Source organism: Martes martes, assembly GCF_963455335.1.
Source record: "Martes martes genome assembly, chromosome: 6".
NCBI lineage: Eukaryota > Metazoa > Chordata > Mammalia > Carnivora > Mustelidae > Martes > Martes martes.
The window spans coordinates 114,694,467-114,718,586 of NC_137893.1; the positions used below are offsets into that span (position 1 = coordinate 114,694,467).

The 24,120-nt window shown below is 36.8% G+C and overlaps 1 protein-coding gene across 1 annotated transcript in view; it reads right to left on the minus strand.

Moving 5' to 3' along the window:
- The window catches only part of COL12A1 (collagen type XII alpha 1 chain), a gene marked incomplete at both ends in the record, with an annotated part of 114,989 nt that overhangs the window by 11,574 nt on the left and 79,295 nt on the right, over positions 1–24,120 (minus strand). Inside the window, 14 exons of the mRNA XM_080806229.1 lie at positions 4,461–4,514; positions 5,365–5,418; positions 6,655–6,750; positions 7,879–7,932; positions 9,404–9,490; positions 10,820–10,897; positions 12,741–12,890; positions 16,636–16,745; positions 17,030–17,172; positions 19,338–19,476; positions 19,579–19,617; positions 21,194–21,358; positions 22,863–23,006; positions 23,180–23,303. Coding sequence (XP_080662355.1) covers positions 4,461–4,514; positions 5,365–5,418; positions 6,655–6,750; positions 7,879–7,932; positions 9,404–9,490; positions 10,820–10,897; positions 12,741–12,890; positions 16,636–16,745; positions 17,030–17,172; positions 19,338–19,476; positions 19,579–19,617; positions 21,194–21,358; positions 22,863–23,006; positions 23,180–23,303 — 1,437 coding nt within the window. The remainder of the gene's footprint in view (positions 1–4,460; positions 4,515–5,364; positions 5,419–6,654; positions 6,751–7,878; positions 7,933–9,403; positions 9,491–10,819; positions 10,898–12,740; positions 12,891–16,635; positions 16,746–17,029; positions 17,173–19,337; positions 19,477–19,578; positions 19,618–21,193; positions 21,359–22,862; positions 23,007–23,179; positions 23,304–24,120) is intronic.

Below are 24,120 nucleotides of genomic sequence, written 5' to 3' on the forward strand. Positions count from 1 at the left end.
TTGTAAACATAAAATTAATGATGGATTAGTGAAATAATGACCGAGTGAAAAGGAAAGACACTAAAAAGATGACTAAGAATGAAGTACCCAACAGCAAGTAAACTTCCAATATGAAAACAAGTATACTCCCCCCAAAAATGCTTTCCAATTTATGCTATGCCTTTAACTGAGTAATTTCCACACTTATTCAAATACACAGTATAAATAAAGTCATTTTAAGAGTCTTCTTTGAGGGGCATCTGGGTGGCTCAGGGGGTTAAGCCTCTGCCTTCGGCTCAGGTCATGATCTCAGGGTCCTGGGATCGAGTCCCACATCGGGCTCTCTGCTATGCAGGGAGCCTGCTTCCATTCCTCTCTCTGCCTGCCTGCCTGCCTACTTGTGAACTCTGTCTGTCAAATAAATAAATAAAATCTTTAAAAAAAAGAAAAAAAATAGTTAATTAAAAAAAAAAGAGTCTTCTTTGAAGAAGGTAGACTCCTTTTATAAAGATGTTAGCTTTCGCTTGTGTACGAGTGTGACAAAGCCTAGAGCAAGGCTAACCCTTTCTACTGAAACATCAATGTCCACAAACTAGCCCAGAAAGAATCAAAGTGGGAGGAAAGGAAATGTTGCTGCCCAAAACTCATGGTATCATAAAAGACGAAGGAAAGGTCAACCACTTGAGTAAAAACTCCCTCCTTCCTAAACAATGGCCAGACAGCCAAGGGCAGGGCCAGTGATGACTCCACCCCTAGGGCATTTCTCTCTTAGACCTTGGAAATGTGTGAAGTTGTCTTAACTGTCTTCCACTGGAAAGAAAATCCTCAGATCCTCAGCTAATCCTTTTAGTGGTTTGTCTCTCCTCATCTGGCACAGAAGGCCATATCCCCATGGGTGTCAGGTTGCCTGGGAGGAGAGACGTGCCCCTGCAGCACCCCACCCACCCTGCAGGCTCTCAGGACCTGCCTCCATCCAAGTGCCAGATGACCTCTGCCCAGAATGAGTCACTCTGCTACCCAGTTAGCATTCATTCCAACAGCGAGAACTCTGAAATTCAGCAGAGGACTTCGGAGTCAGGTCTTTTTTATAGTTCTTGCATTCCTCTGTCAAAGGAGATTTTTGTCTCATTTTCTGCAGGGAATAAGAGTGATAATTTCATCCACATTTTTGGATTCTAGCAAAAATCAAGAGCATTTGGATAACTGCCTGCATTCAGTATCCATGCTTCCATTGATTTTACACCAGAGGACGTTTCAATTATTTCTATAAAACTGTGTTAGAGATATTCCACCACCACCACCCCCTCTCAATTTTTGTTTTTTCCCCAGAAACTAAAACAGATAAAGATTTCAGACTGTTTTCAGGGAGATCCAGGCCTGCTTAACAAAAAACAGACTCCAGGTTCATCTGATATAACATCACCATTGCTTCTGAGAGCCACCGAAGAAGAAAAAGGCTCTGGTGGTATTGCTTAGCAGTTCAAATGACATTTCTCCCATCTAAATTTCTCCAGCGTCTATAGGACACTCTTTTGTTTGTTTAGTTGAGTATTATATTTCCAAATAATCCTCCTCAGTCAGCTAAAGAACTTCCCGATCAACCATTTTCTGCACCCCCCCAGCTTTATTGAAGTATAATTGACAAACAAAAGTTGTATGTGTTTATGATGTACACAGCATGATGTTCTGGTGCATACATACGCTGTGAAATGATTACCACAACCAAGATGATTGACATATAGCCACCTCACACAGTTATCATTTCTTGAGTACAAGAACATTTAAAGATCTACTCTATTAGCAAATTTCAAGTATACTATGTAGTGTTATTCACTATAGCCACCATGCTGTGCCTTAGCTCTCCAAAGCTCATGCATCCTACCTAACAACTGCAACACTGTAGCTTTAGCCAACATTTCTCCATTTCCCCTCACCCCTGCCCACGGCCACCACCATTCTACTTTTTGTTTCCATGAGTTCCACTTTTTCTAGATCCCATACATAAGTGAGATCATGTAGTATTTCTCTTTCTGTGCTTAGCTTATTTCACTACCATAATGTCCTCCAAATTCGAGTTTAATCCATGTTGTTGCACATGACAGGATTTTCTTATTTTTAAGGCTGAACCATATATATATTATCCATTCATGAACACTGAGGTCTGATCAACCACTTTCTTGTAGAAGAAACATATATCTAAGTTGGGGGTGAAAAGGATCTCATTCTGTTGTCCTCAGAAGGTGTGCCCCCTGAGCCATCTGTAGGACTTCGTGCTATAATTTTATTTTATTCTCCACTTTCAAAGCTGCAGTAGTTTTTGCTGCTTCCCCCTATATGAGGCTGGCTAAGAAGATCCATGGTTGTTTTCATAGATACATATGTACTAGATACCTATACATGCAGTTCTTTTGTTTCTTTCTTTTTTTAATTTATTTTTCAGTGTTCCAAAATTAATTGTTTATTCACCACACCCAGTGCTCCATACAATAATTGCCTTCCTTAATACCCACCATCAGGCTCACCCAACCCTCCCCCGACTCCAAAACCCTCAGTTTGTTTCTCAGAGTCCACAGTCTCTCATGGTTTTTTCCCCCTCCGATTTCCCCCAACTCACTTCTCCTCTTTTGTTTCTTTCTAACGGTCGCCAAAGCTCTGCCTCATTTTAAAAATCATCTATGCTGGAGACAACCCACATATTCAATTCTTACCAACTCCTTCTTGGTAACAAGTCTTCTTCCTTCCTCACTTGCTCTCCTGAGCTTTCTTCTCTTCTCTTTCACCACAGACTTCAAGTTTTTCCATTCTTTTCTTTTCTTTTCCTTCCTTCCTTTCTTTCTTTCTTTCCTTTTCTTTTTCCTTTCTCTTTTCCTTTCTTTTCTTTTCTCTTTTCTTTCCTTTTCTTTTCAGCCACAATGCCTATATCAAAGTCTATCTAACTTTCCAAAGTTGATTATGTTCTATCAGCTGTGCACCCTACTTTCAGTATTCATGGTAGGAAACTAAGTGGTGGGTAGGTGAACAAGGCTGGCTGAGAAAAAGGGGAATGGTTTCCTGAAACGATCTCAACCTGGGAGATCTGGGGGCCTCACTACAAAGTTGGATTCACAGATTAGAGTCTGAGAGTGAAAAAGCAAAAAAGCATAGAACCTTCCCATTCCCTCATTTTTTCAGAGAGGCAGTGATGGTGGCAATGGCTGCCTGATCACCAGTTCAGGAAGAACCTGTTGATGGGACATCACTGGTGACCCACCATATCTGTAGGCTGGACGTGATGGGTACAACAAGACTTCCTCAATAACAGCACCAAGTGAGTCAGCCCATCATCACTTAATTGCAGTATTTTTTGTTTTGTCCTCTAATTGAATAGACCAACTTGACACCTCTGCAATCTTACTATTGTCTTTTATAATAAAGTAAGAATTCAAAAAAACTGAAGTACCAGTCTCAAAAGAGTCAGAAGAATGTATCATATAAGTACCTCTCCAGGTCACAGATTTCCAAAGAACATAGTTTTCTCTCTGACCTCTCTCTCTCTCAAACTCAAAAGTAGGCAAATAAAGTTCACTGGCATATCATCCACCATTCAGGATTATCTGGGCAAATCTTTGCTCCAATTGAATTACCCTCCTCTTCTGCCTGGTGTCTTAGAGGTATTAAGGTTAGCAAATCAGTGTGTTAGTGATAGCTATTTTAGTGTCAGCTCTCTCAGATCCTGCTGCTAATCACAAGCTTTAACTTGATTAGTCAGAATACAGACTACTCCAGGTTGTTGTCTGAACCCTAAGATACTGAAAAGTCAACAGTTCCTTGGTTCTGAGTGACACTAAAATCTCTTATTAAAGTATTCATCGTTTCCTATGAAAACAAATGATCCTGTAATGTTGAATAGAACACAGAAGATATGTCCACTGTGCTTCTTATTACTTGTCCTAGAAAAGATGAGGTTTCCTACACTGATTCCATCATAAATCAAGAGAAACTTGAAAGCTGTTGCAAAGAAGCAAAATTCCTATTAAGACAGTTGTCTATCCCATCCTCAAGGTGTAAAGGTGGAATTTGAGTTCCACATGTGTTGGAAAAGATGTCCTGACTTCATAGAAAATGCCATGAAAATTAAGACTACTCTCAGAGTTACATAAAAGCTGCCTCACAAAAAGAACTTAATCTTATGATTTAAAAACATTTGTTAGGATTCTTGAATCTCCTTCTAAAACTCTTTTTATGAACTTTTTTCTGAATAGGATATGTTTTTCTAAAATTCCCAAAATGAAAATTTCAAGGACCTGCCGAAAGTCCCACCATTTTGTTTCATTGATTGATCTGGTGTCAGGTGGTCACTGATACTAGTTTTTCAGTCTTCCGCAGGATCTGTGGGTCCTGCATCTCCAGCCATGCAAACTGAATTGTGGAGGATTGTTAATTAATAGGCAACAATGTGATGTCCTATTCAACATCATCAGAGCCCACCCAAGAAAACTTACTCTATCTCCTGGAGGTCCCATTGGTCCTGGTGGGCCAGGTAATCCTGGGGTTCCCTACATAAAAGGAAACAAACAAGTGAAATGCTATAAATTAGTTCCTATGTGGGAAAAGACACTTTTATTTTTCAAAATGCTTGAAAAAAATTTCACGGGGTGGTGGTGCCTGGGTCACTCAGTTGGTTAAGTGTCTACCTTCAACTCGGGTCATGATCTCAGAGTCCTGGGATGCAGAGCCCTGCATCAGGCGCCCTGCTCAGTGGGGAGTCTGCTGCTCCCTCTTCCTCAGCCCTCCTCCTGTTCTCTCTCTCAAGTAAATAAATAAAATCTTTAAAAAAATTTTTCAGGGGGCTTCAAAATGCAACAGAAAACCAGAATTAAGCACAGTGCCAGCCATATAATAGATGATTGTCAAGAATCCAACACCTGATTTGAGAGGTAGGGTGGGGGGCTTGTGGGGGATAGGGAAGGAAAAAATGAAACAAGATGGGATCAGGAGGGAAACAAACCATAAGAGACTCTAAATCTCACAAAGTAAACTAAGGGTTGCTGGGGGGTGGGGAGGTTAGGGTTAGGATGGTTGGGTTATGGACATTGGGGAGGGTATGTGCTATGATGAGTGCTGTGAAATGTGTAAGCCTGACGATTCACAGACCTGTACCCCTGGGGCAAATAATACATTATATATTAATAAAAATAATTTTAAAAAAAGAAGCAGCCGACACTTGAATTGAGCAGCACAAACTTGACAACAAAGACCAGGGGCTGAAATGGAAATCGTGGGGAGCCCCCAGTCTGGCTTCTACTCTGCTGCTTCCCCTGAGTTCACCTTTTGGGGCACTCCAAGGGCAACTTTTCAAACAGCATCTGGCAAGTGAAAGAAAAGGCAACTTGAAGAACAACTCACTGTTCGGCCTGGAAGTCCTGGCTCTCCAGCATCACCTTTCATCCCCTGGCGCCCCTAGAGAAACAATGGGAAAACAGTCCTCAGGCATTTTACAGAGATTAAGTGAAAGGGGAAGACATGAGTCACTTCTGAAATCTCCATCACTTCATAAATTCAGTATAAACACATTTCGGAAGGTAGAGTGAATAAATCATTTTGGGGATTTATGCTCACTTTTTTAAACTACAAATGCTGTGTTCTGATTTCCACTTGTTATAGGATAATTTTATATAATTATAGGATGATATACTTACTACTTTAAAAGAACGTTGTTTAACATAAGGGATTTTCACATAAATAAAATTTGAAGGGAAAAAACTACTTTTTAATTTAATATATTTAATTAGGTGCTAATTTTAATAGGAAGAGAGTCAATGAAAATTATGTTGTAACATAATTTGGATCTTTATAACTACATGATAGAAGACATTTGCTAAAAGGTCAAGTTGAATTAATTTAAACTAGTTAATTTAATAATAGTAGTAAGACAGGTAAAAAGCCCCCAAACTCCCTTTTGAACGGAAGCTAAAAGTAGATGTAGTCAACAATTTTGAGCGAGAAAGCCCTATCCCTCCACATGTCTCATTTCCAGCTATATCTGATATTGATTATTTTTCCTCTAAGTGCCAAAAAAAAATTATCTGGTAAGGCATCTTAACAGATAATAAATTTTATTTTATTTTATAATAAATATAAAATATTTATTTGATTTTATTTTTATTTTTAAACTGTACAGTTATAATTCTTCTACTGTATTTTTTGGTTTAAGACATAGAAAAAATGGTATTAGTTAAATAAAATATGAGTCTTAAAGGGTAAAAACCTTTTATAACTTCAGATTCGCATTTGGAACAAAAGGTCAACATTTTATTTAAAAGTTTTTGTTTTGTTTTTTTAAGGAATAATGACCTAGATAAATAATGCAATCTTGCCTTGAGGTCATCAATATTAGCCACCTGCTGCAAAGGCTGAAAGTAATTTCAAAGTTTTCAGGATGCTGAAGAACCTATTCATCACCTATTACTTTTTAAAGGTCAAATTAGTGGCAATAATTTTATCTACACATTTATCCATTATTACACACACTATTTACGTATCTGAAATTATAGTCATAAGAAGTTATCTCAATGACTAACCTTATTGAGTTATCAGAAAACATCTGAGTTTGGCAAGATATAGTAAAAAATATTCCACTTCAACTTAATGTTAATCCACCATCCTCACTGAAATACAGAAAGCCTTTGTGCTTACTTGTTCTCCCGGAATAGAGAGTCCGTTGGGTCCCTGGGGACCTGGAGGACCCTGGGGGCCTGGAGGACCTGTGTCTCCACGAGGGCCAGGGGGCCCCTAAAACACATAAGACAGAAACAGCCACAAAGTGATGTAATGACCTTCCAGAGCTAACATCCAATCTGAAGCCTATCATCATAACTCTAAGACATTAATCATATAATGCTGGTGAACATTTTAGAAATCTACACGCCTATAAAAGCATTTATTAATACCATTCCTTTCTTCCCTTTACTACTCATTAAAGATCAGCTGAAAAATGCAATAACATTTTTCATCACAAGAGCACTTAATTTTCCAAAAGTCCCATTAGAAATAGATTTTTTAAAAGAAGTTACACTGAATATGATATATTCATACATTTGTATTCATGAATTCATATGAGATCAAAGCTTGAATTTCAGTGGATTTGATTGTTTTAGCTAGTCCTGATTTCTCTTAGACTTGGGCTTATTTCTGGGACTAATGTATTCATGAATCAAGCAAGGAAACACAGATATCCACTAAGAAGATGCTTTATGCTGGAGCTTCTTTGCAACATGTCCAGGTGGAAAACATGTGAACTTGGAGTCGGGACCCTGGGTTAGCATCCCAGTCTCACCCTTTCCTAACTGGGTTAGATTATAATTAGTAATTATATAATTATGACAAAAACTTATGACAATTTTTGACAAATTAAGACAAAGATTAAAAATATTATGACATTATCTTCATAATAGATTGCCCTAATAAGCTTGCATTGGACCTGGTAGAAAGGGTCCAGTGACCCTCAGTGAACGCATACGTGGCCCGTCAGCTCTTTCTCTGAGACAGGTGAAATAAAGAGCAGCACAGCTGCTCCCAACCCTCTCCAGCTTCCCAGTGGGACTCTGCTCCCTGTGGGTCTTCCCACTGATGACTGGGTGACCAGCTCTGTGTCTCCATGTTGCAGCAGAACCCTTAGGTTCGTGGGCAGATTTCCCATGTGAAATTCTTACAGCAGTGAGATGCCTTTAACAACTCTTTCTCTGGCTAGTCTAATCCATCATCTTGACAATCAGAGACAAGGCACAAGTATCTATACTGCCTAAAGCACACTAAACTTGACCTAACTTGCTCAAGGTCACATATCCCCTTAGTGGAAATTTGAACATTCGGACTTCAACATCTACGTGAAAATTTTAATGTGCTCTAAAATATACTTACAACGGCCCCACTGATCCCTCTTTCACCTCGGGGACCTTTAGCACCGGGTCCTCCCTAAAATACATAGTGAGAACACCTGTTAGGGTGAAAATAAGGACAGTAGGGAGAAGTTGATATACAGAAATTACTTCCAGCAGCAGGGTGTTCTCTAGGCAATCAATACTACCAATATTACCAATAACCAATACTGCCAATACAATCAATAGCGACCTTCAAAATACTGAAGTGAATAATATATGCCATATAAATATATGGGGAAAGAGAATTTCAACACCTTGTACATTTTAAGTGTCTCACTTTTACATTCCAAACTTTTCTTAATCATTACCAAGTTTTGAAGTTTATTTGAAAATTTCAAGTTTAATGGAAAAATAAGCATTACTTAAATACAGTAAGGAGAAAATTCTGTTTTGGAATTATATGTATGCATTCTTCAGAGAAACTAATATGCAAAAAGAAGAGTATCTTGAAACTCTCAGAATCTCAGAACACATACTTTAGTAACTGAAATTCAGAATTCACTGAACAAAGAGGAAATAAATATGATAGTGACATCCAATAATGTTATCTTATAATTAGAGGACAAAAAAAAACCTTTATTTTTCAAACATATCTAAGTCACACCCAGATATAATTTTGTGATTACAAATATAAATCAGGTAAGTTACGGTTAATAAAAAATAAATAAATAAATGGTGATAATTCCAGTGACATTTGATTCTATATGTGAGAAGTTGGTTTATAATTAACCTAAAATCAATTTACATTATTTAATATGACCCAAGTATGATAAAATTTGGTGTTCCGAGAATCTTGGAGCTTTTCCTACATTAATTAACCATTTTCTTAAAAGAGGCCAATAGACCTTAGAGGTATCCCTCCCATTCCACAAAACCACGCCAGGTTAGATCAAGAGGTTCCACACTGATTAGTGAAAACTGTCACTGCAATCTTTAATGTTGTGCCTTGCACTTTCTTGGTCTCCCCTCACCCATGAATAGACCCAGTTATAGACTTCTTACTCAAGTCATTTTAAACCCCTCTATTTAGAGTTTATAATACCATCACATATATAAATTACCCTCCTTGCATGTTATTCTCATTATGTGTCTACTACATGAAGTATACATATCCTAGTTGTTCTAAACAAGTTGTTCTGGATCAGTTTCTCAACCTGACTCCATAACATACATACAAGAAGCTTTTAGGAGACAGAAGAAATTTTCAAAATCACGATTATAGATGGAAACCCAAATTCACATCTTTAAGAGCAAAGCTCTTGAATACTAGCCACTATCATTCATTCCTGCATGACTGGAGAAATGTGTGCAAATGTGTTCAGATTTTCTTCTTGATTTGTTCCATTTCAGATCTCAAAACATACCATAAAAAATCATCTGCAGTTTAGCTTGCTCTGTCCTAGAAAGTACAGATGGCTAGAAGCATTTTATCCACTCTATATTGGCAAAAAGATGATCACTCCAAAGATTTAGAGGAAAAGCTAGGACTGTTGCAGTTCTCTTACCGCAGGCCCGGGTGGACCTGGAGGTCCAACGCTGTCCTGTGTACATGTGCAAGCATTTGGAAGAGCAGGGCATTTTGCTTCATCTCTCTGAAATTTTGAAAAGCATATTTGCCTATGAATTGAGAGCAAAATGACTTCCAATCCTTCCCTTCCCACTTAAATACACAAGGAAATCTGTTTCTCAAGTTGAAGAAATAATCTGTATTTAGCATGACAAACAGTCTTATGTTGAATCCTGCATTAGTCCTTTACATCTTTATTTTGTTTTACTTCAGGAAACCTTACATGACAAGTGTTTACAAAACCACCATGGGGACCACTGGTAATTTAATATAATTTTTCCCTAATCCAGTGTTAGAGAAATGCTGAGTAGCTCAGCGAGCAATACCATTTCATTTGGGGTTAAATTTAAAATCCTTTCCAAGGCCTACAAGGCCTTACATGTTCTGCAAACTAGTAACACCTTGCCCATCTCACTGCCTACCACTGCCCCTCCAATCACATAGCTCCAGCCCCCCTGTTCTTACTTAATATTTCTCAGATATTCAGGGCACTTTATGGCCATAAGGCCTTTGCAGGTACAGTCTCCTCCGACTGGAATGCTGTTTCTCCCTTATCCACATTGTCCACCCCCTCGTTTCATCAGGTCTCTGATTAAACCTCACCTTATCACTGGGGGCTGATGGTACTCACCCAGCTCTCTATACCTTCACCTGGATTTGCTTTGTATCATAGGACTTTCTACTTTGTAATGTAGTGTATATCTACTTGTGAATTCTTTCTCTCCCCCTTCTTTCCACCTGAATATTCATTTTTCACTGCTGTAACCCAAACACATAGAATTCTGCCTGGCTTAAAATAAATACGCATTCAATAATTATTTGTTGAATAAATAATACACATTCATCCTGGGGATGTATGCAGCTCACTGCTTGCCAAAAGAGTCCAATCCATCATTATGTTCAACTTTGTAACTATCACCACTTACACAGTTACAATGAAGGAAAACCATCATCTCACAAAGTAATATAGTTATGTTTGCCATACGCCTTAGATATCCAGAGATGATGGCTCATTCTGTAAAATGCTGATATTTTACAAGCAATAGGAGGGTTTTGTAATAAGTAGATTTATCAAACACGCTGACTCAGCAGGACTTTTCTAACTATACATAACCACGCTGGCTGTGAGGGAGAATTTCCAGATGTGCTCTTGTAGTATTCCTGGCTTTGGAAGGAGAGGTCCTTGGCCTGAGCTGTGGTAGTGGGTGAGCATGCACATAATGCCTGTCCCTTAGCTCCATCCTGGAGACTCAGCTGCTGAGTGCTACTTCCTCTTCTGGACCATCTGCATCCACATCCCTTATTCCAGGAGGACTCTTAAGGCCACGACACGATTCCATTCCGTTTTACTTACCCTAGAGGGAATATCACAGCATCTGTCTCTACTGGTCCACACCGGACTGCAGACAATATCAAAATTCTGGATTTGGAACTGCAAACAACCAACAGCAACATCAGCTAAAGATGCACGAAAAAACATTTTATATTAACTTTTCCACATTGTAACCTTTGTCAATTTCTCACAGAGACTCTCTCAAGGGTGCAAACCCTTGAGAGCAACGTGATCCTTACTTCATAAGGAAAGAACATAAAAACCTATGCCTAAGAGAAAGAGATAAGGCAAAATGTGTATGTGAAATTCCCACTTCTGATTCTCTTCCTTAGGTAAAATAAAATGCTTGATTGTGTTTTGTCTTTTTAAAGAGAACATTAATTTCTTTATTTAAGAATTAAAATTTTATTTAATTAAGAATTTGAAGACTCTACACATTTAAATCAACTTTGGAGAGTCCACCCTTGTAGAAAAATTACATTTAAAAAATTCTTCATTTATTCTAAAACTGATGCTTTTCTTTTCATAAATTCTTACCTGGGAGCTGACTGGCTGATTAGGAACTTTTATGATAACCCTCAGCTTAACTATTTCAATATAGTATATGCTTTCTATATTCATACATTTTAAAAATAAAGCTCTTTTGGTGAAAAGGAAGACTGCTTGGATATAGCCATCCTTTTATAAACCTTGCAATTATTTTATGTGAAGCTTGTTGAATCATTGCTGTACACCTAAAAGTAACGTAACATTATGTGTCACCTATACTTCAATAAAGAAAAATTAAAAGATATATTCTAAGTGCTTGATAAATCTTAGTAATCATCATTATTGCTACTAATTTAGAGGATTAAACATATTAATTATTCTATTAATCTCTAAAAATTTTTAAAATGTAATTAAATTATAAGCCAAGTTGTTAATCACAACACATTAAGTTTGCACTAATTACTTCTACATTGTGGAATAAAAACTTCACTTGTGAATCTAGGAGAAGGAAATCCTGTCCACGGAAGAAAGCAAATGCAATTAAAAAATAATAATAAAAGTCAAAGATGTTAACCTTGCTTTTAGAACCGTATTATTATGGACTGACATTTAATTCGAACTTAATTAATTAGCCTGAGACAGTAAAAACTCTAAATTTAAAATTGTATTACTAGAGAGCACTGTAAATACGGCTGGCATGCTCCCACCTCAAACTTGAGCCAGTTTAAATTGTGAGTAATGCGGTTGGTCAGCTGGCCGCCCCCTAAGCAGCTCTTCCTTCCGAGACAGATGATGACTCCTCCGTGAGAGAGCGTAGGCTCTATGACAGTGACAGTCTGTGTCTGTGTCATTAAGCTATAAATGCTTAATTTCTTGATTGCAAAAATTTGTACTAACAATCGCTATCTTTGAAGAACAAAAAACGAGTTATTTTAGATTTCACTGATTATCCTGGCAACTATTTGTGTTGTACTCTCCAACTTGATCCTGTTTCAAGATGACTACATGATGTTCTCTGGTGCCTTGAGATCTTACTTTGTTTCTAGCAGTCAAGCACATTACAGTGTTCTGTCAGTACCTATTTCCTCAATGTAACTTTTTCAACGCTTCAATCTAAGACATTTGACAATTTAAAACTCCCCAAGGGAGCACCTGGGTGGCTCAGTCGGTTAAGCATCTGCCTTTGGCTCAGGTTATGATCCCAGGGTCCTAGGATCGAGCCCTATGTCAGGGTCCTTGCTCAGTGGGGAGTCTGCTTCTCCCTCTACCCTTCCCCTCTGCTCATGCTCTCTTTGTCTCTCTCTCAAATAATAAATAAAATCCTAAAAATAATTAAATAAATAAATAAAACTCACTGGGGGAAAAAAAAAAACAAAAAAATTCACTGATTATTTTTAAAATGTGATCTCAATCTTAGCACAAGGTACCAAGAAAAAAAAAATGTGTTACTTACTGTGGCTGATTTCCTCTCCCCTTTAAGAAGTTTTCCAAGAATTTCATAACCATCGGTTGTGATATTTCCAGCTTCCTTGATGTCTTTTTCTATGATTTCATAGCAGTCGATATAAATCTTAACACTTTTTGAGGTCACTACAATATGAACCTAAAAAGATCATTTGTTTCTGTTACAAAGTTTCTACCCCAAAAAACCTGGTTGACTCCTGCATTTTTCAGATCACAAGTTTAAAAATATCTTCTTTAAGTTACTCTCAATCCAAATCAAGTCTTGGACTAAAAATCCAACAACCAGGTTGCAATGTCAATGTCATTTATTAACAACATCAAACTGAATGAGCCCTCATCCACACATATGGCATAATTTCCTAGTTTTCCATATGTACCATTACTGAGATGACCAGAGATGAGTAGTAGATGAAATGATTCCATTAACTATAAAGAACTATTCAAATACAAATTAAGAAATTATTAACATATTATTATACTCAATAGAAAGGAGTCTCAAATGTCTTCCACTGATTTTGCTAAATTCACTATTTAATCTGTTACCCCTTAATCTCAGTCAAAAAGAACTTGCACACCATATAAATACCAAACATAGTAAAGAATTAGCACACGTCTTCTAAATCAACACATACAAGATTCAATTTCCTTATAAGGAAAGAATCTTATGTTGATTTATTTCTTATCTGATATTGAAGACACTCAGAATTTGAAATCTATTAGTGCAGATAATTAACAAAACATTTGTATTTTAACAATGTAAAAAATTGTTGCAGGTAATCTTTGAGTTTATAGTTATGCTCATAGTTTCCACTTATCACAGTACAAATACTCAAGTAAGTACTTGATTACTTTGAAAAGTTTGGCTCCAAGTTAAAAGGAACAGAAATCCTCTCAAGTGCTTTAAGTCAATAAGCATTAGGATAATCTCTGGAGATGTCTTTAAACAGTGAATATTTTTCCCATATAGAATCACCAGCAAAACACTAATTTAGTGCATCAATTAGTTTTAAGTTTGAATTTCCTATTGATTGCTTTTATATAAAAGTATTACATAGCCTGCTAAAAATAAATTTCATCTAATATTGAATTCAAGAAGAACATTGTATATGCATACCCAAGATATTTATTATCTAATAAGAACTAAAACTTGAGATGTCTGGGTAGTTTAGTCAGTTAAGCATTCAACTCTTGATCTCAGTTCAGGTCTTGATCTCAGGGTCTTGAGTTCAAACCCTGCACTGGGCTCCACACCCAGCTTAAAAAAATTTTATTTGTTGGCTCTTGTATGAATAACCTCAGAGCCAAAAATTCACAACATATTAAAAAAATCATAGCATCCCCCAAAATTATTTCAAAATCAAAATTTTAAGTTTGTAACCAAATTGTTCCAATTGTCAATCAATACCAACCATTAAGAAATTGATTTTAAAAACATATTTTGCTACAATCTCTTCAATATGTTTCAATACATTTTAAACACATGCATAATAACATCTCACAGTGGGCTCTTCATCTGTAGACTATTCAGGGACAATTTCCTAGCTGTGAAACATTTTTTGGTCACAGAAAAGTAGAAATTAACAGGAACGCTCTTATCAACTCATCTCCCTTCCCAAGCTCAGCCATTCCCTAAATCTTTATTTTTCATCTATTCCATTTTTTCTTCTTACCATAAACTTCTCACTTGGAACAGAGACCAAAAACTTGTCAAGAGAATCCTTAAGGAGCCATAGCTGTTTGCCATTCCTTATTTAAGCTCTTTTAGGCTATTCATCATCTCTCCCAAGAGCCCTCTGCATGTCATTTTCATTAATCTCCTGCTATCAGAGTACCACCCATACTCATCCAAAAGACTGAAGAACTTTAGTTTCCAAATTAGATGGAAAAGGAAAGAAAAGTGAACCTTTGGATCAGTAAAGAATGTAAACAGTTACTGAAGTTGGCACTTGAATTGAGATAAGTGAGAAGTTAAAAAAAAAATGGGGTGGAGAAATGGAGGAAGAAAAAGAACATGGTGAAAGTAGAGAAGAAACTAAAAAAAGAAAGATCTGATGAAAAAGAAGGTAGATATTTGAATAAAAAGGGGGCTTATCAGAAGGAAAAAGAAGAGGCATTACATAAAACTTAAGAACAAAAATACCTCTCTATAAAGGCAAAGAAGGAAATGTCAAAAAAATTAGCTTGATTTATAATTAAGGACTGTCACTACAGACCTCTGCAAAATACTGCCTTTTTTATACTAAGTAAAATGAAGTATTTGATGAAAGTTAGAAATTTAAAAATAATAATTTTTAAGTTGTTATCAGCTGTTCATAGAAAACTAAATTTCTAATAAGTTCAGTCATGTGGAAGGAAAAATAAAATAGTTCTTTTTAGCAAGTACTCAAAAGTAAGTTTAATAGGTGTATTAATGAGCCAAAAAAGTTCATAAGAACTTAGCCAAATTCAACATCTACTATCAGATAAGGAGCAGTTAAAGCTAATAATATTTGTCAAACTAGAATTTGCTTTTCTGGTGAGGCATTTATTTTACTGTACTTCATCATGGAAATCTGAAAACTCTTAAGCAGATATGACATTATACTCAGAAATCTTCATTTTTCCTTCATTGTTTTGATTTTTTTTTTCCTCACTAATGTGCACATTGAAGCCAGTTTGAGCTCCATGAGGAGAGTCCCTTGCCATCTTTGGCAAGAGTGATTCATCAATAAAAAAAACATTCTGGGAAGAAACTAAGATTCTCAGGAGTAGAATCTGTAAGAAATCTTGCAAAACTATTAAAGTACAGGAAAGTTCAATTATCACTTGAGAATCAGACTGAACTGGAAGTATTTGTCTTCTGTGCACGAGGACTAATTTTCTGAGTGCCATACTGTTACCCCAGTGGTATTCTTCTTGTTAACTCAATCCAAGAGACAGAGGAATACCATTAAGAAGTCCATTCCTGGGGTGCCTGGGTGGCTCAGTGGGTTAAAGCCTCTGCCTTTGGCTCAGGTCATGATCCCAGGGTCCTGGGATCGAGCCCCGCATCGGGCTCTCTGCTCATCGGGGAGCCTACTTCCTCCTCTCTCTCTGCCTGCCTCTCTGCCTACTTATGATCTGTCTGTCAAATAACTAAATAAAATCTTTAAAAAAAAAAAAAAGAAGTCCATTCCTAACCTAGATGGTTCTTCTCATTTCTAATGATCCCAACTTTAGTACTAATGTGTCAATTAATCATCCTTTAGAAATTTGATAGAAAGTCTACATTATCCTCTGATGTTGACATCCAAAAAATTAATGAAGATCAACAAGAATAAACCATTCCCCAAGAATCCATCTTAGAAATTTTAATATTTTTTAGAGAAGCCATAGCGTGTTTATTGAAAAGTTAATCTTATAATTGAAAAGTTAATCTCACAAATATGTATATTAATTATTTTGGTTGATAATCATAACTTTTGGACTAGTATGTTTGTAACTTTTCAATAGACAAGCAAGCAGAAGCAGCTTACTATGTTCTAAAAAAGAATAATTTTATCAATTAAAATATAATCCACAAAAATTAAACTTTTGAAATGAGATGACATTAAGGTTCACAATAAAATGGTAGGTAGAAAAAATAGGCATCCAGTACTATGTACACTATGTGACTCATACTTTGTAAAGATAGTAGCATTGAAAATATATCAAAATGTTAGTATTAGTTATCTCTTTATTAGAAGAATCATTGTTTTATTTTAAATATTTTTGAATTAATCAAATCCTTGAAAATGAGATTTTGTTCTTAAAAGACATAGCTATGTTTCTACCAAGTTAGCCTGACATTTTAATAAATTATAAATTAGTTTAAGTTTTTAAGTCATATTCTTTTTCTATAAAAAAGGATAATTTTATGTTTTTACCTTGTGAAAACTTCCATAAAATAATGTCTTCACTTCATCTGTGTCAAATGTAACAGTTTGCACCTCACCTCTTGTATCCTTGTTAAAGAATGATAATGTCTTGCTAGAAGCTGTAACCAACACATAATTGTTATTAAATCACACATGTGGCATGCTTTATGTTGAAAGTATTAACAGATAACTCTTGCTGGAGAGATTTTTAAAATATTCAATCATTTAAGTTAAGATAAAATGTAATTAGAATATTTATTGACATTTTTAAAACGTTAAACAGAAAAGCATGTATCACGTAAATATATATATATATATTCAGAAGATTCTTGAAGAGACAGAAAGAGAAAACATAATCAAAAATACATATGCATGTGCCTTAGTATAAGATAAAAATCCTTACGATCTGCAATCACTCCAACTTGTGGTTTGTAGTCTCTATCTGTGATTTGCCAAATTGCAAAAGGGTCACTGGGAGTTTCTGGGAGAAGTCTGAACAATAATATGATGGTGTATGAAGAAGGGAGTCCATTTGGGTGTAGATCTCTGTTGGATAAAACATAATTGGTTAATTAGTATTTAATAAGGATTTCTCACCAGAAATAGAGGATATTTTAAATCTTTGCATGATAATCTCATTATCAGTAGTATTAGAATCCATTCATAATAATCTGGCTACATATGAGAAGAGGAAAAATTTGGGAAACACATCAAAAGAACACTAAAGATCCATGACATAAGTAGTTAATAGATTATTTATATTTATACATTTATAAATATATATATTTATATATATAAATATATGTATATGTATATTATAGATTATTTACAATCTGCTAAAGGCACAAAAGTCTGGGAAATTGCCCAAAGTTCTTTTATTCTACTATTAAAAACTGTTAATATCCTATTAATTTTTTCTAGACACAAAGATGATTATAAATTATATAATAATTTTAGAGTGATAAACATTCTATCTATGGATGTAATTTAAAGAGAATGAATCTTATTAAATATACTTAATTTCCAATGTCAAAAGTATGAGATCATAAGTCATATGGCTTAAGGTTTTAATTTCTCCATTCCTAACTCTAATCATTTTTACACTTCCAAATTCCTCCTTTAAAATTAAATAAATCACATAATCTCCAGAAGCTCGCATGTTCCCAAAAATAAAACCAGTAATAAATGTTAAGGCCATGTACATATGCAAACGTTTAGTGATAACAAAGGATGTGATTCAATTAAAAGGAAGTGTTTCTTGGCTCTAAGTCTGTTAGACAAAAAATGTGGTCCCGTGTGTTCTTCCAGAGTTGAGTCAGTCATTGTTCTGGGGGAAGCTTTGAAGTAGGATTGATAGGTTTCTGTCTGAGAACATTTAATAATACTTTCTTCCCGAAGGTACAAAAAGGCTTTACTTATCAACTCTTGGACAGAAAAGAAGCTATTCCTCCACAAACTTTGACAAAGGGCACCGAGTAGCTCTTGAGGTTTCATGTCCCAGTACCACACCACTGGTATCTCTGGGATACAATGCTGCCCCGCTTCTTGAAACGTATGTTCTGGGCAAGCTGACATACTGCCTTTTGTATGTGCAAAAAACCCACTACCTTCATAATATTCCATGTTAAAAATACTATCTTCTCCATATATCTCTCACCCCATCTATTTTTCTCCTTCCTCCGTTAGTGAGTGCTTATGAAAACACTTCTAATCACATTTATGCTTCTTCCTTTCAGCTTTGTTCAGCCGCAAGTTCTGACTCTTGAGAACACAGTAGGCTGTCGTAAGTTAAAAATGTAGGAATCATATCTTGTGGTGACTGGAAGTTAAACACTGGGTATGAAGGGTTCACTGACAAAGCTAAAGCTGTGAACCAACATGGTTAACCATGAAAGAGTTAGGAACTTCCAATGCGGTCAAACTACAACAATGTGATCTGTGCTTTCTTAAAAGAAATTAGCTTTGGTTTTAGCCTGAATTTTCCATCAGCTTTCCCAGAGCATTTCAAATTTCAGACATCATTTTCCGACCCTGTCCTAAGGTTCTGAAGGCTTTATTTCTCCTTGTTCTTTTTTCTCCATAAGCTGCCAAACACATATTTTCAACATTAAAGTGTTTTAATTCTAATGAATAACAAAATACATATTTTAGTTATGATACCCAGGTGCAAACATTCATGAAGTAAAATAACAACAGCTAGAGCTACCCGACAGATTGCCAGAGCACTGGCCAATAAAAACTAACCACTGCCTGTCTGATCTTGGGCAAGCAAAACCGCCATAACATTTCATCTTCTAGAGACCTGAAACACTAGAAAGAATGCCGGCTCCCTTTCTGCACTTACTCCATTCAGTCCCTCTGCACCACAGGGAGAAATGTTCAAAATAATTAGTTGCCTTCCTGTTTAGAAGAAGGCTTAAATCTACAATCCCCGCCTTAAATCCTTAAAGGTCCATAATCCATAATACTACAGAACCAGGATGAGATTCTTGGGTCTGAGAATATCAAGGTTTGAGTCCTAGTCTCCTAGGGGACGCGATGGAAGACACCTGACCCAACCGTATTTCAGGAAACTAAACTGAATCATCCATAAGCAGACTTCGGATGATTCTAAAGTTTCTAGCTTCTAAGAAATCAGCACAAATTCTAAGAACCTCCATAAAGTGTCAGGCCCATGATAAGAAAAGGAACCTCCTCGCAGTCCCACTTACGCTGTGGGTTGATTGACAAAGGCGTTCTTCTGAAGCTTGTAAGCTGAATAGCTGGGGAAAGACCCCGACTCCAGAGAGACTCCTGGTACAGAAGCAAAATTCTTTTCTGTCAGGTTGTATGCTTCGAGCATCTTAAAACCTTTACATCAAAAAAAGAAAAGCAAATTTTGAAATGAGGTCGTTTTTATGATTTTATTGCTTAAATCCTGAAATAAATCAGTTCAAGGATATAAAGGCTTACCTGGGGAGGTGTAGCCATCCAAATAAATGAGAGGGCAACCTGCAATGCACAGTGCTCTGTAAGTATGATTCATCGACACGATATACACACATTATAGATGCATGGAAGTCAGTTGTGTACCTGTACCAAGTAACTGCTGATTCGTTTATAAAAAATAGCAACAATCTACCGTTTTTTAAGTTATTTTTGTACACTTCCTTTGTGCGGTAGAAATTCTAGTACTGACTGGTATAATCAATGTTTTCGGAAATTTCTCCAGTCCAAGTGGGAATTTTACAGTGTTCTTACGAATAGTAAAATAAAGTTAAAGGATTTTAAAAGGGAAGTCAATCATTAAAATATAATTTAAAAAATTAAATTTTCAGATGTTCTTCAATAAAGAAGCTTTCTCCCAAAGGATTTTATTTTTTTCATTTTATTTTATTTTATTTCTTTTCAGTGTTCCAGCATTCGTTGTTTATGCACCACACCCAGTGTTCCATGCAATACGTGCCCTCCATAATACCCACCACCAGGCTCACCCAACCCCCCACCTCCCTCCCCTCCAAAACCCTCAGTTTGTTTCTCAGAGTCCACAGTCTCTCATGGTCTGTCTCCCCCTCCGATTTCCCCCAACTCCCTTCTCCTCTTGTGTGTGTGCAAAGGCAGGAGGAGTTTGTCCCTATTTAACCATCTCTGCCAAGCCACTGAGCCTCATGTTGGCTACCAAACACCACCTAACAGTGAGGAGTGTGCCGTAGTTTTCACCCTGGATCCCCCAGAGCCAGGCTACCTGGGGTGGCTTTCAGGACCCCCTGTTGTTCAAGGGAGACAACAGTACTTCCAGACCCACTTCCCCCACGGCAGCTCCAGGCAGAGCTTCAGGGTAAGCTCTCATAGTAAACCACGGATGTTTGTTGACTATTGCCACCTCTACGGGGAGTTCTGAGTTTTCAGTAATGCTAAATAGGGGGAAATACAATACTTGTAAAGCGCAGCTCTCCCTAGGACCAGTGGTCTGTACTAGCCACAAAACTGTCTCCAAAGTATGATATCCCAAGAATTAGCGCTCTTGGATGGGGAAGAGGATAAATTGAATGAAATAATTAATCTCCGGTCCTTCACTGTATTTTAAAAGCTAAACTTGAAGTCCTGGCAAAAAGCAAAAAATCTACACCCAAAAAAAACAAATGAGAACCAAGTGCATTTCTATGGAGTGCATACGCAAAGGTCAGTGTTTTCATTGCTCCCTTGAATCACGGATGTTGACAGAACAAATACCAATTGATTACTAATAGGGAAAACCTTCATCTCACAGAAATGCTTCTATAAATGCGTTTCTAAGCTGAAGATTAATTTACTCAAATGTCATAGCATTGGGATGGTGGGAAAAGGGTATGTCAAAACATTTCATTTCCATACAAGGAATATTACATCGTCAAGGCTAAAAGCGGACCTGTGACAAACACACATTCAGCACAATCTCAATAGGACCAATGACTCATCATATTCCCAAGTGATTTCCCCAGAATCTATTTATGCACAGACTTGATCCCATATAGGACAGAGAGTTGTCCACTAAGCTGTTATCTTCCAAAACAGGTGAGAGTGTGGATCCATTTGGACCGTGACTTACTTGAAGTGGCAGTTTCACAGACAAATGTAATGAGGTTGTCCTCAATCTTCTCAAAAGATTCAAAGTCATCAACAATAAACACGTGCCGTTCACTGGGTTTGCTGGCGATGTTGGCAAGCTCGTTGTAGTCAACGTCAGCCACGCCAACTACAAAGACACTGAACCCTGCAAAGCAGTGGTTATGGAATGAATTACATATCCCTTTCTCTGTCCTTTGTTGTTTCAGCAATTCAAAATTAAATCTTTTCAGAAATGATGCTGTATTTTCTCAGTAGATGCAGCAAGTCCTTTTAGTTGACATAAACTCTCTTTAATAAACATGTACTTTTCCCAGGTCTTCCTATTTTTTGGCTTAGAAAACTCAACTAATTGGGTTTCCTAAAATAAAATCCTATCAATTAAGAGAAGCACATTTTAACAGCAGAAAGTGGTGCACATTTCCTCACAGAGAACACAGTCCTAATATACCCACCCATTCCATAGCTCTCTTAGGCACTATTAACATTTCAAGCTTATATAATTCGGAAACCAAGAATGGGCTCATTTTAAAATTTGAATTCTTGAAACTGATATTCTCAATAAACTCAGGCACAAAGGAGACACTCTGGCCACTTTCAAAATGGAATCGACAATTCCCACTGGCAATAAACTTTCATTTATTTAGATCAATACAAATAAACAAAGAGTCCACCCCAAAAGCTTAATTTGAAAGTAGAAAAAGCAGACTAAATAAGAAGTCAGTTCTCTAATGAGATATGAATAAGGTAACCTGAGCAAGTATTCATAATCCCAAATTTAAATCAGCCAAAACCCCTAAATTGTAGATATCTCCTTAACATAAAGGCAAAAATTTATTTTAAAAAAGTCAGTGCAAAGAACAATATGTATTGAAAGAAGACAGTATGATTTAGCACTAATCATGACTCATATTTTAGCCAAAGAATCGTGTATATGCAGATGACAAATTCCATATAACAAATTATTTTGCGATTTACTACAATAGATCATGCACAAAATAGAATTCTCTCCAAGATATATTTACATTGGACTCTACCAGGGGTTTGGAATTTGGGGTTGTGGAGAGTGTGAATGCTGGTAGGACCTCATTTCATCTCTACTAATTCTTTTAAAAAACAAATCCAAGGGGAAGTTGTTGGCAGGAGGCTCTCAGGATATTTGATTTTCAAGGTCGACCCCAAAGATATTTTCCTGAGGCCTCACTATACCTCCTTTCAGCAACCTGCCTTGGGTCTGCATCTGCAAGGATGTGCTAAAAGATAAAGACTTCCTTGTTTCTCCTTGCACAGGGACCCAGCATCAAAATTCACATCTGCAGGAAGCCTACTCTAGAAGCATTCCCTAATTGCATTCCGTAGCCTTCCAGCCACTATGGGGAAGTTAGGTTTGCTTATTCACACACCTCGAGTCACATCTTGAACAAAGATATACACAATGTCCTTTTTGAGAAATCACTAAACCATCCATGATTAAATATAAACTAATATTTCAAGGGTACGGAATCCAGAGTAAAGCAGAACAGTAAAGTAAAAATAAAGTGAAGTAAAAGCAGCAGTTTCATCTTTTGCTATCATTCCTGAACATGTAACATGTAAAACATGTTAAGATAATGAGTGCAATCACTAGGCATCAAATTCATGCCTGTGCTTACCTGACTGCTGGATGACCAAAGCTGCCTTCTTGACCTCATCCTGTGACCGACCGTCTGTGACCACAACCAGCACCTTGGGGACATTCTTCCTCATGCCGCTCTCCCAGGTCAAGACCTTCTCCTTGATAAATGTGAGAGCCTTGCCTATAGAGTGCAGCATGGAACATTTTAGTGTCAGTTCAGCAAAAACTATCCAAGTGTCATTAGTCACACTCAACTGATAAGAATCGGAATAATGAAATGTGATAGTACACCCGGTTCTACCACTCCCAAAACTTTGGAAGGTGAAGGTCTACATACACTTTGATAAACCGTACCTGTTCTTGTGTTGCCTCCTCTGTACCTAATATTCTGGAGGGCCCCCAAGGCTTGGGCCTTGTCATTGTACGTGTTCAGCTTGAACTCAGACTTGACTTCATCACTGTACTGCACGAATGAGACCTGGAAGGGAATGTGGTCCAAGGTGAGGTTAAGACACCGCTTTTTATATTTTAACTTTCCAGTGGCTCCTCCTGCTGTTGAATGGGGAAGTGTCTTAGAGCTAACAGAATATTATAATCTCCTTACAGCTAATATTATAACACTGACTACTATTGCCTCATTAAATTCTCTCATTTCTACTCTTCGATGAAATTGCCAGTAACAGTAACATTGTAAATATGCTATAGTCACATGGTAACCACAGCCTTTCTCTATGTAGATGTAGATGTAGAAAGGGGTGGGTAAAGCTGGGGAAGAGTGATGTCCCAGGATTAGAAATGAGAACACACCATCTTGAACTCAAATGTCAGCAAAGCAATTGGTCCTCAGCCAACTGCTTCTTCTTACCACAAACTTAGTAGAAGTATGATTTACTGGAAAGAGTACAGGCTTCATAGAATTCAACGGGCTCAAATCCTGGCTCTGCCAATTGGTAGCTATGTGACCTACGGCAAGTTCTCTGCATCTCGGGGCTTTTATTTTCCTATCAGTAAAATGGAGATAATTATACTTAATTTCTAGAGTTGTTTAAAGGACTGATAATCTTATATAGAAAGTAGCTGGCACATAGAAGTTAATAAAATACAGTACTTATTTTAAATTTTAACTTTTTTAGAAACCTGTTTCTAAAAGGATTAAAAAAGGGCCTTGGTTGCTAACACATTAAATTAAGACTATCACTAACTAGATTGAATTTTTACTCTTCTTGGGTTGCAAAAATGTTCACAGGATTATTTGGGGATTTGAAATTTGTATATTCCATAAAAGAAGAGTGATT